This window comes from Patagioenas fasciata, chromosome 2 (genome assembly GCF_037038585.1).
Source record: "Patagioenas fasciata isolate bPatFas1 chromosome 2, bPatFas1.hap1, whole genome shotgun sequence".
NCBI classification, from domain to species: domain Eukaryota; kingdom Metazoa; phylum Chordata; class Aves; order Columbiformes; family Columbidae; genus Patagioenas; species Patagioenas fasciata.
The window spans coordinates 149,185,129-149,200,263 of record NC_092521.1 but is presented as its reverse complement, the minus strand read 5'-3'; the positions used below and the strand labels follow the sequence as shown (position 1 = coordinate 149,200,263).

The 15,135-nt window shown below is 37.1% G+C and overlaps 1 protein-coding gene across 7 annotated transcripts in view; it reads left to right on the top strand.

Moving 5' to 3' along the window:
• The window catches only part of NEBL (nebulette), a 255,004-nt gene that overhangs the window by 169,984 nt on the left and 69,885 nt on the right, over positions 1–15,135 (top strand). For 5 of the 7 annotated variants that reach the window (XM_071805211.1, XM_071805209.1, XM_071805208.1 and 2 more), the window contains 3 exons: positions 4,076–4,186; positions 11,802–11,903; positions 13,474–13,575. The exons of the other annotated variants lie outside the window; for them this stretch is intronic. In XM_071805211.1, the coding sequence (XP_071661312.1) occupies positions 4,076–4,186; positions 11,802–11,903; positions 13,474–13,575 (315 nt within the window). The remainder of the gene's footprint in view (positions 1–4,075; positions 4,187–11,801; positions 11,904–13,473; positions 13,576–15,135) is intronic. 7 annotated transcript variants of the gene reach the window in all.

Genomic DNA, 15,135 nt, shown 5'->3' with positions numbered 1-15,135 from the left:
GTTATTAATTTTATGCATAGTTTCAGATCATGCCTATAATAAGGAACTTGGAGGGAACTAGGGAAATATCCTTTTTCTCACATGAAATTATTCCCCACCTACAGCTACCGTTCACCGTCCCTTCCAGAGCAAACAGGCTGCTGTGGCACCATCTATCATTTTTGCGTACTCTAACTGCTATGGCATTTGTCATTGACTTCTGCAGGGCCAGGACTTTGTTCTGCAGGGTTCCAGCCACACGATGTCAGCACTGACAGGATCTTGCTGTAATGGAGAGTACAACATCCTGAGAGTTGTGGTTGTCCTCCTGCGGAGCTTTCTCCCCTTATTTGGCTGTATGGATTCATGCTCAATTTCCCCTTCAAGATACACAGGAAAGACTAAACCAAGACCACCTCTGCTGGCTTTTGCATAAAACCCACATTTACTCTTTTGTGTTTTATACAGAACTGACATGAAGATGGAAATAAATACCCATAGAGAAGGAAATCCATCTGAAGTTTTGACAGAAACCCACTGCACTAAAGATGAGAAAAAAAGCTTCAGGAGAATTAAAAAGAAGCTTCATAGTGTCATATAGTTGAGCGGTTTTAATAAATTTCATTTTTTCCTGTAAGCAGAAAATTTGACTGTTGACTTCTAAATGGCTTTCTTGAGAGTGAGCAACCAGATTTTCCTCCATCTCTCTTTTGTCGTAGCTGTCCGCGGGGTAAGCTAGAGAGAGCGGGGGAAGTCCCTGTCCCCAACGTGTAACTTCACTCTCCTTGCCAGCCCACAAAGCCCTCACCAATTTCCTTGCTCTGTGCAATGAGAAAATAAAGTTAAGGAGTGCAGTCTAGGCGGGGAGCCCTCATTCTGATTTTCCTGAAAGGAAATGGACATTTTCTGGAAAAATTGCAGTTTTCCTGTGGAAAGTATTTCTGAAGGAAAACTTCTGATCATTGCTAGCTTTGTGCCAAGTCTTTTTCTTGTCTGAAGACCAGTATACTGGGTTCTTCCTTACGAAGAACATTTTTTTCATGAAGTGTCACAAACAATGATAAAGGTATTTCAAATTACTTGAGAGGGAAACAATGTTGAAAAAAAAAAGTATATGTCTCATCACTTTTTTCATCACTTTATTTCTGCCATAAGAAGAGATTGTGCTGTTTTTCTTCTTATCTGAAAGGAATAATCTAAAGCAAACAGAAGGCAGTTTAATTTTCTCCTTTGCGCAGGGCAATATCTCAAACCGTAACTATATTTCAGTGCTCAAGAGTATTTCCTATTTGTTTTTAAAGATGATGAGAAATGTGATCTTAAGCAATATATTTGACTTCCAGAGAAAGTTTCAGAGTTTTTCTTACCTGTCGGCAGAATCCTCCTTTTGTGTTCATATGTATTTATTTTACTATGATAAAGCTATTTTTGTGGTTTACTGCATCATTTAAAATCATATTACACATTATCAGACTGTTTTATCTGTTTTTATGTAATTATTAATGTCAAGTGTTGTTTTTTTTTTTCTTTTTCTCTCTGTGGTAGCAGGTATTACTCTCCTGGACTTCTCTAGTTTTGTTTTGCACAAATATATTGGATAATCTAATTCTCTATCTAGAGATTAAAATGGTGTTTACTGTGTTCTTGAACATTTCCTCCTACAAAATCCAACACTGTGGATTTTAAATTTGGAGCTCAGCTTACTGACTATAAAGGGAAATAGAAAAATAAAAATTGAATAGTGTGTAAAGTATTGCAAAACAGAGTGTCAGTCAGAATTAAGTTAAAAGAGCACAAAGCCCTCCTTAATGCAGCTTTCTATTGACAACTGCTGTATGAGAAAGACAAGAAAAATAAAAAATGAGTACTTACAAATTAGTTCAATCTGAAGTCATACCTACTTCAATAATTGCCTTGTATTTCTGGAGGTAATAAATGGTGCCACTACAGAGTAGAGGTTACATCAGTGACCTGTAGTACTTGATCTCTCTGAAGAGAAGTTTCATATGTAGATTTGATAAGGAAAATTCAGTGAAGCTAAAATATGAAAATTGACATGAATAACCTGTAAAATAATGCTTCTAAGGAAACTGATGAAATAATCCTCATAAATATGTTTTCCCTGCTTCCTTGGGATGGATTTACAGATCTGGGAATAGAATCATAGAATGTCCTGAGTTGGAAGGACCCACAAGGATCATAGCTCTGCACTAAACTGACAGAAACTAAACTAGACATCCATTGAACTCCTCCTAGCTTGTGATTGCTTAAAGGTTACTTAAGTCAGTTAATAGAATAATATGAAAAGATAGGGAGAACACGGTTGTCATATAGCAAGTCAAATATCCCTACATTAAGCTAAAGAAACAGTCATCTTTTCCCAAGGTAGTGGACACTCAGTTGTTATTTTGGTTAGTTTTCTCACATGGGGAGTTAATGCGCTTTTGTTTTCTGATGTCTTGGTTGCATGGCCCAGTCACCAACAAAAAATACAGATGTTGAACCAGTAAAGTGTCTATGTAGATAAAATACCTGTAAATTAGTAGATTTTGGAAGTAATTGTATGGGTCTGCTTTTCAGAATTATATTAATGGGAAACATCTAAAAAGCGACGATGTGAAGCAGGAGAAGTAGCAAAGGAGATTTTGTGGCATACATTTATACAGTAATTACACTTCTGCAGCGGATCATTTGTTAGTGATGCTTTGTTAAAGATTGCCTGCTTTGCTGGTTGCAAGATGTAATCAGTATGGGGAAGTTATAGAGATTTTTTTTTTGTTTCAGTTGAAGTTGTATTTGTTTCCCCAGAGGCCTCATTGTGTTGAATTTACACTTTGTAAGGAGATGGCTGGTTTTAAGTTTCTTGATTTGGTACTTTCATTCATATAGTAGCAGTGCAAAAAAAACCTACAACGCTTTTTGTCTTAATCTCTCAGCCTATGTATCATTTTGTAATCCGAGATAGTCTGGGCAGATACTAATACATTGCCTTGGGCACCCTGATCTGTGACTGAGATGCAATCTTGCTGCCTTAAACACAAACAGATACAACATTTTCTCACAGTTCTAGTATCCTGTCCTAAAAGATTCTTAATCACCATAGTCAAGAGTTACCATCTCAAAGCTTTCACAGTATTCTTTTATTGCTATCAGGGGTTTTAGTTTCAAATCCTTCTCCTTCTGGTCAGCTTTCAGTCTTATGTAGTATTTGCTGTTTTCTTAAGGATTATTTTAACACTTTCTCCTGAGAGCTATTAGGAAATGAATTTACTCGATGCTTGCTACTTGTTCAGGCATCAAAACCTGATGAAGTTTCCTAATGTAAGCCTAAAAGCTTCTGACAAGGGTAAGTGCAAGATCAGCTTTTCAGGCAGTTTTAGTATGTGAGTGTGTGTATATGTAAGTATAACACAGTACAGTGAAAGCTGGATGAATGCCCAAAATTGAGCTCAGTTTCTGTTATAGAAATATATTTGTTTATAAACTCAAAATCCAGTTCCGTTTTCCTTTACTATGATGACAATTGAATGTAAATATTATTTTTCTTTGTGAAGCTGGGGGCTAGTCAAAACGTATGTTGTGCTAGTAGTTTCCTAACAGTGGAAGAAATAGATGTTTGGCTATGAGTATTTCATGTAAACCTGTTTATCTGTGAGGAATGCACAAAATATAGATTTATTTTTTTCTGAAAACAGAAAAAAAAAAAAAAAAGAAACCTGAGGAAATATTTGTTTAGCCGATAGATTCAAGCGTGTTTTGAGAAAAAAACCCCAAAACTTATGCTTTTCCCTGGGCTGTCTTCTCACCTTGTTAAGATTATTGTTCTGTTTCTGGATATTTCTTTTTCTTCCTCCTGTCTACTCATATCCCTGTTGCAATAATAGGCTCAGAGAAATCTCTCTGCTGACTGTGCCTCACAGGTCTCTGTTTTGGGTAGAAGTGGCTCTCATTTCAGGGTTCTGGTTCCATTAAGGAGCTTAATTATTTATTACATTTCTTCCTGAATACAGCCACACTATGACTCTAGGTTTAACCCAGCTCATGTTATTATATCAGCTCTGACAAGGTCACAGAAGTGTAATGTTGCGCTTTTCAGGTTCTCTATAAACAAAACCATGATGCTGAGAAAGGAACTTCAGATTATGCACACATGAAGGAGCCTCCAGATATCAAGCATGCCATGGAAGTAAATAAATACCAGAGTGATGTAAGTATTCCCCCATCTGAAATGAGTTTGCTTGTTTTGTGTAACTATGTTATAACTAACTGAAAGGAAGTGGGCATGGAATATTTTCGTATTTCATTAGTAGGTATTTTTTTACATTATTTTCTTTGAAGTAATTTGCAATATGATTTGTGTTTAAAATATATGTTATGAGTAATAGTATGTGACTTATTCCAAACTGCACTGGAAAGCTGTTATTGTTTATTAGTAGTAATTGTTATTAAGTGCTGTTGATTTGAAATAAAATTGTAAAGACAAGTTCTCTGAATTCATGTATGCCTACCTGTACTCTGAAAATGTATAAAGCTCGTGGTTTACATGAACACCAGCAAGGTTTCAGTGTCTTATACTGTCAACACTTGGATAGTTCTTCAAGGGTTCTGTTCAGAGGAGAGAAGGGGGCTGTTTCTGCCCTGCTCTTGCACACTTTCATGCACATTAATAACTTTGTTCCCATCCCATAAGTACATATTAAATGAGTTTCAAAGAACAATTTCTGGCTTATTTTACAGAATCTGAGCCACAGAGTTCAGTTTGATGCCTGGCAGTAGTTTACGCCATTGACCAAAGGATTTGTTCTTGTAGTTTTACTTAAATAATTTGCAAATAAATTAGAGTATTTAACAATATTTTTAAAGCTTTTTATTTATTTATTTATTTATTTATTTTAACAGCTACTTGTTAAATTTTTGAAGTTCTTTAGGTTTTTAGAATACAAAAAGCCTAATAATAGTACTTACATTTTCGTTAGTTTCAAGTCAGGTTTGATTTCATGGTTGAGCCAGCTTATACTAGCTCAATGTACCATTGCTAGGGGTGGAAATGCTACCAAAGTTAGTGTCTTGAATTATACAGACACAAATTTGAAGAAAACTGTTTTATGTTTTGTAAAAGCTTACTTAGGAAAAAGTAATTTTTAGAAGATTGGCTGAAACCGTGAGGTCATTTTAAAGAGTATACAAAACAAGTAAGAGCAGATGATTCATAAATACCTTTAAAACTATGATCCATTTTGATTCTTCTTAGGTAAACAAGTCAAGTCAGGTGGTTATGTGATTTTAGAACTCTTGTTTCTTAGATAAACGTGATATTTGTTTGCTCCTAACGATACAGAAAATGTGTTCATTTGAATTAACTTTAATTTACCCTGTCTTCTCTACTGGCAGTGTAACAAACACTCAAGTTATGCAGACTGAAAGCTAAATGTCAATGTTAAATGTATGTCTGTGTGTGCAGAATCTTGACAGCTGGCTGCTGATTAAAAGCCTGCTGGAAAACTTCAGGGAAGCATTATGTTTGAAGAATAACTTTTTCTTCTGCTGGGAAATACCTGCGTTGGAACTCCCAGTGGTAATTTGCAACATGCCTTGATTACAGAATTCCCTCTTCCTGTCAAACTCTGGCCATCGCTGCTGTTGGAAGCATCAGGATGTCAGATTGACAGAGTGGAGGAACTGGGAACATGAACTTCTCTCCCCATAAGCAATAGGAATGATGGTGGACTGCTAGCGAAGGAAATAATGTTGGGAAGAGAGATGGGATTCCCTCTCAGAGAGGGTGATGGGACCAGGAGGAATGTGAGATGACTTTTTAAATCAAATTCTTCATGGTCTGAGGATTAGTATGCTAGTGCAAAAGCCACTGCACTTCTACAGCTATACATCCCCTACTAACAGAATTAGGGAGAGCAGAGTTACAGATGTGGGAGTAAATGAAATTCAGTTATTTCATCTTCTTTCACTCTTAAAGCAAGTGAAACAACAACAAAAAAGGAAATGAAGGCAAATAGAGGAGGGAGGGATCATTTGATAAATGAGAACTTTTAACAGCATATAAAAAATAAAAAAATATGAAGGAAATTATTTTCAAGCTGAGCAAACTTCAAAAAATTAAAAAAACCCTCCAAATCCAACATAAAACTCTAACCAGTTAGATTCACCTGTGTAAGAACAGATTCTTTCTGGTTGCTCATGGAGAGCTGCAGTGCAATGGGGAGGTATCTTTATCACACAAAAAGGAACAAGTTATGTAAGTGCAGTTACACAGTTCCTCTGGGTGATTGTTTGGGCACCATGGTGAAGAGCTGTGGATTTCTTGTTTCATAAGTACAAGTTTAATTAAGAGTTGCATGAGTTTTCATGTTTGAATCAGACTGTGGAATAGCGAACATCCCAAATGTGAAGCTTTTGTCTTTCCCAACTATTTCAGGCTATTTGTAGAATCACAGCTTTCAACATAGAGGGAAAAAGGAGGGAAACTACTGGGGGAATAGAAGGACAAAGCTCTTTTATCCACCACTCAGTACAGTATACCTATGGGAGCAGAATGCATGTTTACCTACAATGCTTTGCCAACTCAATTCAACCTTTGCAAGCAGGGTTTTTATCTAATAGGATTAGGATGTGTTTAAGACTATTTACTCAGCCTTAAAATAAGGCTGACATTTATACTCAACTCTGTGAAATGTGTGATTTCTTTTAAAAATTAAGACTGTATCCAACTTACAATACATTTGTGCTGACATTTTGAAACTGTCAGGTGCTGTAGGCCTGCACACTACTTTGAATATCATTAACATGCTGCATAAGTGTGGGCTGAAGCTGCATAATATGGAAATACTGTAAAATCTCCTGAACAATGTGATCATGTATAAGAAAAACATTTTTCTCTTCTTCATACTTAGTCTGAAGAAAATTGCATTTGAAAGAACAAAATTGACTTTTTTAATGATAGGGAATATACTTGGAAAATAATTTAAATGCTGCATAATTCTTGAATGAATGCATGTTTATCCAAACCAGACTACTTTTCATTATAAATTGTGTTTGTGTTTTGTGAAATGAATGTTAATGATGTGACTTCAGCACACAAAGGCATTTGGAGAAAAGTGAAGTTGGGACCATCAGGCTACTTTATGCCTGTGCTTGGCTGATGTCATGGAGTTCAGCTGGATGTTTCCGAATTTGGGATCAAAATTCGATGGTGGCCCTTAGAAAACCATCAGGTCACAAAATAGTGGTTTGGTTTATGTGTAGCTGAAGATCAAATGGATGAAATAAAGTAACTGAACAGTGAAACGACATGACAATGAAGTTTCTATAGCAAAGAAAACACTTACTGCCTTGTGCCTGGGTAGCAGCTGCACATAGTGTTTGGCGAAGGCACTCAAAGCTGTGGATCACAGTTTTCTCTGTTCTGTGACTTGGCTCGTCACTGGGTATTTTACGTAGCAAAGCAATGCTAAGTATTTGTACAGCAATTTATATGTTTTGCTTGGTTAGAGTTATTGATTCTCCTCACGGCATTACATTGTATGAAAAAGGAAGTGGTGTTCTGATTTCACAAATATGAAAACTGCAATAGACTCATCTGTGGACATTTAAAAGGCAGTTTGCAGATCTGGGATTGGAGCCCTGGTATCTTATTTCTTACTCTTATGTATGAAACAGTGGTGGTTTTAAAATGTTAGTTGACAGATAGGCAAACTTTTGCTATATATGCATGCTATTTGCAGTCCATACGGTGTCAGTAGCAGTAATTTATAATGTTTTACTGACCATCTAAATCTGAATATTTAAGAAGTTGGTATTGTCTTAGGATTAAGCTTTTTTGTCATGTTCAGGTTATTTATGCAGTCACAATCTACACACAAAAAAATCACATTATTTTGGATAAGATCAAATCAGCAGATCTTAAACTTGATGTGCTTAAACACCATCAATAACATACCAAAATGTCAATGTTTCTTTTGATGCAGAACACGTTAAAGTCAAGCTCCTCCTTGCTCTCTGTTCAGCTTCTGCATCGGAAAAATCACCTTTCCCTGACTAACTTTCTGCTGACAGTGGTTGTCGACAGCAGGTCCCCCTGGACCACTTCCAAGTGGTGCTGAAAATGATGTGTTTACTTCTGATGTAATTGGGACCAATCAATTTTCAAGCCCATTACTGGAAAGGATGACTGCATCAATCTGTAATGGGCCAGAAATGTGTTTGTCTCTTCAACATGAGCCGGGAAACAGTTTTCAACACCATTTGAGTGGGGATCAGAAAAGCTGTTGCCAATAATGATTGGCACCAGCTAGTCATTTTCGTAGTGCTGATGGACCTCAAAGTGCAGATGAGAGAAAAGGGGGCAGAGACACAGCTGACAGGCCATTAGTTAGTGGACTTGCAGCTCTTAGAAAATGCTAAGCAGGGACGAACAGTAAGAGATGAATTCTCTTGCAGATAGATATGCCCCACTCCTTGCTGCCTTCTGTGGGTGCATCTCAAGAGGGCAAAATATGTTCATAGCTACTTGTGCATATTTTGCCTCTAGCTTGGAATAGTTTTGGAATTGGAATAGGGGATCAGACAAAAGACTTCAGGAAAGGTCTGAGTTCTTTAAACCTAGGTGTGCTTGGGTCACCATGTAGCAGAGAAGCTTCCATTTGTTGATTGACAGCCTGGTATGGTTTGTAACCTTGTTAGGAATCTGTTTATTTTGCAGCATTTTAGTGCATTCCAGTACACTGGCACCACCATGAAAGGTAAAGCATTTTCAGGATCCTTAGCTGGAATAAATAGACTAGCATGTTTATCCTCAGTGGACTTTATGCCTTTTTATAAGAGCTGGAGGTTTGGCCCTATTACAATTAGTCTACTAATTATGCAAAAGTCCTGAATATTTTCCACACTTGCTGAAAACTACTGGCGGTTCAGACTATGTAATAATTTTTGGGATTCAAGACGAGAAATGTCTTTTGTTCAGATTATCATTCTTCTACAATAATATTCAACAACATAAGCACTTTTTATTGTAATTTCAAATTTAGTTAGTATTTGTAATTGAATATTTGCAACTTCAAAACTAGAGTTGGTACAATATTTCCCATTTTTGTTCCTGCATCTTTCTTGCTGCTCTTAAATTGTCAGTATCTTGGTTACTTTTTCCTATGCAAAGGCCAATTTGTGCAGATGTTTTGTAGATCTGTAGTCCCCATTCAAAGGAGCAACTCTTGAGCCTTTGGTCATGTTTTTTGGTAGAGCCTGAGCAAGTCTTTGAAGTGAAGATTGAGTAAGGGCATCATGTAATGCCTGGAGGTTCCAGTCAGTGTTTGAGCCTCTTGGTAAGGGACTGAACTAACTCAGGAGAAAAGATGTCCCCTTCCCTGGGTGCTTCTGCTGCTTCCTTTCTTTAGCCGCTTCACCCGGCTTCATTTTCTCTTCCATGCTCTCGCAGGCTTCTCCACTTTCTGTCTTCTCAGTGCCCATGTGTACACACACCAAGCTGGTTGCTTTGCCCTGTCTACAGCTATCTCCCTGCTCTCCCAGAATAGCTCTGGTTTTACTGTTCTAACACAGCACTAAAAAGAAAAAAAAAAAAAAAGAGAAAATCACTAGATGGAACAGAATAGCAGCTGTGTAATAGAGGCCAGCACCATGTCCCAATGGGAAAGGGTCAGCATCCAGGGATTGGGGTTATTCAGGAAATGGGAAACATATTTTTTCTTTCTTTGGCCTGCCTCTGACAAACTACTGTTCTGCTGCATAACATTTTTATTCTCACTGGAGTATGACAAGCTGCAGAATGGAGCAAATATATATTGCAGACATTTGTAAAATGCTAGATGACTTTCCCTCAGACATAAGTAATAGGCATACTGGTTTAGGTGCAGGAAGAATAATAATTCACTCAGGGAAAGCTAGAGCAATTGGCCTTGCATCTAATATAATTGAAAATGGTGAAATATAAAGGACTGTCACTGTCTTATTCCTCCCTCCTTCCCCCCTGAAATTAACCACTATCCATTATTTCATGTACTATATGATCATGTCATTTGGGAGCAATAAGTGACCATGTTTCCTCAACTTTATCACTACTATTCTTGATTCTCTGTTGTTAGATTCACTCCATTCCTAATTTCTATTTTGAGCACATATGCTGACCTTTAATTTGCAATTTACATGGATGATAGGGTGCTATTCAGAAACCTGTTTCTGCTGCCTTTGTGGTTTTCACCTCACCTCATGTGGTCATTAGGATGAACAGCATATAATTAACTAAATTCATGTAAAGCCCTGAATTGCAAATGCTTGTCTGTACATCTAGTTTCTTAAAAAAATTATGGGAAATCTAAACCTAACCAAAACAAAACTTCCAGTGGTTTCAATAAGCTGTAAGAAACAGTTTCTGTTTTCTTGGTAGGTGAAACTTTGAGCTGTATTCATCCAACCTTTTTATTTATTTTATCATTGATTACACTTGTGTGTCACTCATTGTATGTTAAAAATTATAAGATTTATTTGTGGGCAAGCAGCCAACAGTGAAGCCTGTTTAGCTTGTCGGCTTAGCTGAAGCCATGTGGATGCAAAATTACTTTCCTGTCGCCTGTAAAATATTTGCCAAAAAGTAAGGTTTTTAAATTTTCTTTTTACAATAACATTTCTACAAATTATATTTGTCATTGGGTCCTGCAGTTTGAGTTTGTTGCATCGTACCCAGAGTAAAACTTTACACTGGAAATAGGAGCTAGATGTAGAGGTTATAAGTGAAGCCTCAAGCTGAGGACTTTCTTGATGGTGAAATACAATCTTGAGAGGTTGATTAACTTTGTTAAACAACAGCAGAAAAATCTAAAAAACTGTCTACTAAAGCAGGAATTACTCTGATACCTTATATTTCCTGTAGACTTTATGTTTTCTAACTTTTGCCTGAAACTTCAGTTTCTCAGACACTTTTGAATACCAGGGATGATTTTCTTAGTAATTCAGAATAATTCAGTAAGACAGCTCTTGGAAATTGGCTTAGATTGGCACATGTGCTACAGCAAGGGAGAGAAAAAAGGCTACAGACCCTGAAGAGGGAGAAGAAAGATAACTTGTGGTCTTGGGGCTCTGTAACATCCCTGAGGTCTCTGCTGTTCCTGTGATTACTTTGCTAAATAGAGAATATTTGGCCTTGCCTACCTTCTGGCCAAAATTGTCTGAGCCCATTCATTATAGTAGTGGCTTTTCCACAAACAGAAATATTCAGTCTTGTACTCCACATGCTGAAACACTCAGCCTTCTTGTCCCCATGATTGTGTAAAGAAGCAACTAAATGGGGTTGCGGGGAGCGGGGGATGCTGTGGTGAAGTTGTGTCATCGAATTACATACCAGCCACACGGCTGCCTGGTATTGAGAAAGGTGTTTGCCATGGTAGAATTACAGTTTCTGTTCAATGTAGCTGTGGTGCTCAGTATCATAGGGGGGTTAGTTTGTATTAAAAAGAGGACAGCATAGACAAAGTGCTATACTCTTAGAAGTCCTCTGAAATTTAATGATAAAAACTAATATTTGGGTCTTTGTAATGATTTCATTTTCTACTATGCTTCTAAGCAAAACCATTCTTCATTTTGATATTGTATTTTATTCTTCTGAATTTCTTCCTTATCCTGTTAACCTGTGTGTGAGTCTTACTAAATAATCCCTGTCAAGCAGAACTGTGTTGGAATAAATTAGGCAGAGTTGTATTGAATTTGATGGCTGAGTTGATAGGTCATCAAAGATTATTTATAAACTTTGAACGTTTTTATTTTGTTTGTTTTAAACAAAACTGTTTTTTGTTTGATAGGTATCCTATAAGAAGGATGTGCAAGATACTCACAGATACACCGAAGTGCTGAACAGGCCAGACATAAAGATGGCAACGGAGATAACAAAGATAATAAGTGATGTATGCCCTCCTGTTACTCTATTTGTATTTTTTTACATGTTATTTTGTTTATTCCAATTTCAGACAGATTGTTTAGAATGCTGCGAATTTCTGAAACGTCACAAGCAGAAAACCTGCAACCCCAAATCTGTTATGGAGCTTTGATTAAAAAACCCCTCAAATCCAACAATAAAAACACCCTTCCCTGGTTTGTTATGAAGTTCTGTTTCAATGTGACAATGTGACCTTTGCAACTCTTGGTCATTGATCTAAAAACAACGTTAATCTTACTAAAGTTGGTTTTGTTTCAGCTTTATTTGTGATACCTATTCTCAAAATAAGTCACATGCTTGTATGCTGTACTGCACTTCAGAAGATACAGCAAGCTTTTTTTCACCTCGGTACAAGAGAAGCCCACATCCCAGGGCTGCTCTTCCCCCTCAGATCTCAGCCAGCAGTGACAGGGAAATGCAGTTCCTCACTGTCCCGAGAGCTATGCAAACACGCCACTTCTTGCACAGGGGCTCACCTCCCTGAACTCTCATCTCAAATTTGTTTCCCTCCCACCGTGACGTCTGCTAATGGATAGGTCAAGGAGCAGTTTGAGAAGTAACAATGTGTGATGCAGTTTTATGTTTCATTATGGACAACTCAAACAATAAATATATTTGAAGCCCCGAGCCAAGATTTTAAGTAACTGCTATTATAATAATTTCATGTGAGACTGACTAGGCACCTATGGAGAGACAGTTTTCAGAGACCTGAGATTTACCTTTTGAATATTCTGGATTTTCTGAAAACCAAGATCTTACGTTCAACACCCAAATTCACCAATTGCTGTTCAAGCCCCCTTGAGTTAGAGTGGCTTTGGGACTTTTATTTCTCTCAGTCTGTTGTTATGATGTGTCCTTGCTGATTCACAGTGCCTGAGTAATGCAAGAAGCCTATTTTAGGCAATGGATAATTTAGTTTGTGATATCGCAAAGCACATATTGTCAATTCATCTGTACTGTTTTCTAATGCATAGTGGAAAAAAATTGCAGCAATTTGCATGGGAGGCAGTTCAGCTGGAAAGATAACATAACACCAGTCCCGTGGGACAAATTCCACTCTTACACCAATGCAACTTCACTGACATCCAGCAAGACTGCAGTGGTAGAAATGAGAGTGGAATTTGACCTAACATTTCAAAAAAGCTGCCCCTCAGCCCAGTTTTCTTTCAAGGCTAGTTTCAGCTGCTACAAATAATCTTGTGTAAACTGCAGACCCTGGCGTAAAAAATGCTGAGCCATTGTAACTCACTCTGCCTTGACTGGGAGAACAATATTTCTTAGTTTTAAGCTGTGCATTTGTTTCAAGTTGAATTTTGTGAATGCTGTTCATTGTGTTTTACAATAGATAAATATTTTGTTCTTAAGGGGCTGAAGCCTGAGTAGGGCTTTTTTTTTCAGTGCTGATTAGAACAACTCTAAAAATAGTGTCATGCAGATCATTAAATGAGACCTTTTCTACTCGCTTTAGTGCTTACATTTCTCCTGATAAAACAAAACCAAACAATTTATTAGTGATTCATATTCTTTTTTTTTTTAAGGCTGAGTATAAGAAAGGAAGGGGAGAGATGAATAAGGAGCCTGCTGTACTTGGAAGACCAGATTTTGAACATGCTAAAGGAGTTTCAAAACTGTTAAGCCAAGTAAGATTCTCTGTCATTTTACAATGAGTTCATTCAGATATCTTGTTCCTAGTAATGCAAGAAAATATTTAGATTTTTAGATGTTTATCTCTAATTGCATGACTATTATGTTCTCAAACTCTTTTTATGCAGTATTTCAATGACTGGTAAATTTAAGATTTTTCAGAACCAGAATATACATCTTAATGCAAAAATATAAGGAACTTTGACCATTAAAACTCATCTTTTGTGGAGATGGTATATATTTATACAAATTATCTAGTTTTTCTATAATATTAATGGCATGTAATTTAGAGGCAAATTTTGCTACTCATTCAGTTTGAGTGGAACCTTACCCTGTGATTAAACCCACTGAAGTAACTGAGGTCTTTTGTGTTACTGCTTGCTAATGTGAGTAATGGGATCTGAATTTGGCCTGACATATAAACCACCCACCTTCCCTCCCCCTGAAATGGAACCTTATGGGTACAACTTTCTGTTATAGATTAACCTGAAAAAGAAAAAAAAAAAAAAAAAAAAGAAGAAAAATGGAGGAATTGCTTTAGTCCATAACTAAAAGAAATCTGAAAACACATATTCCCTCTTTTCCTCTTATGAGTCTCCAACTCATTAGATCTACTCATAAGATTCTACTACAGATCAGCCTGATGTCGTGAGAAAGGATTTTTGACTTTTGACCTGTTGTTTTTTTTTTTTTTTTTTCCTGTGTAGTAGTTCTTTAACAGTGCTTTGCATAATCCTTGCTAGTAATCCTGTCAGACTACACTTAGAGCTTTTGTAAACCCAGGAACAAATTCTGCCTTCCTGTAGGAGAAGGATAGCACCCTTTGTTTGGAGGAGGCCATGTCAGTCTTCCCAGAAGTAGAAACTCCCCGCCAATGTAGTAATGTATACACTGGAACAGTCTGAAAATCAGTGTTGTGTAGCAAATACTTGTGATTTGGCTAGATAGTAAGCATCTTCCCTAGAACTAGCATAAAATGAGAGTAATGTGTCATAGAGAACAAGCTGCAGAACAGTGCAGTGTCGTTTTCTTGTCACCAAATTTTGTCCTTGGATATCTGCTACATCATTTCCTGTTTCACACTGTACCATCATGAACTTTGAAGCACTAATACTGCACAGAGAGAAAATAAGAAAATTCATGTTCTTTATTGTTTTGTTCCATTTGCTTTCTTCCATTTTGTAATGGATTGTGTGCTCATTCCTCCGCTGATGGGCAAGTCTGCTAAGAGATTCTTTTGTGCTTAGCGAAGTAAACCTGGGCTTTATAGGAATAACTAGTGCTATGCTGCTGTCATTTTTAGGAAAGGGAGCTGTCTGTCATTTAGCAAACATCTTTAGTGGTTTTTTTTGAAGGGTTCATGTCTCAATTTAGTGAATTGTATTCTTTATTTCAACTCAGTGGGTGTTTACACACTCCCTTCCTTGCAGCCTGTTTCAGAATCTAGTGGGCTTGTAGCTGCCTGTTGTCACAAATGTGAGCAAAGCAGATCCCTTTCCAATAGCTCTCTCCATCTCACTGAACCTGGTACCCCTGAGGTTGTGGCAATTGCAACA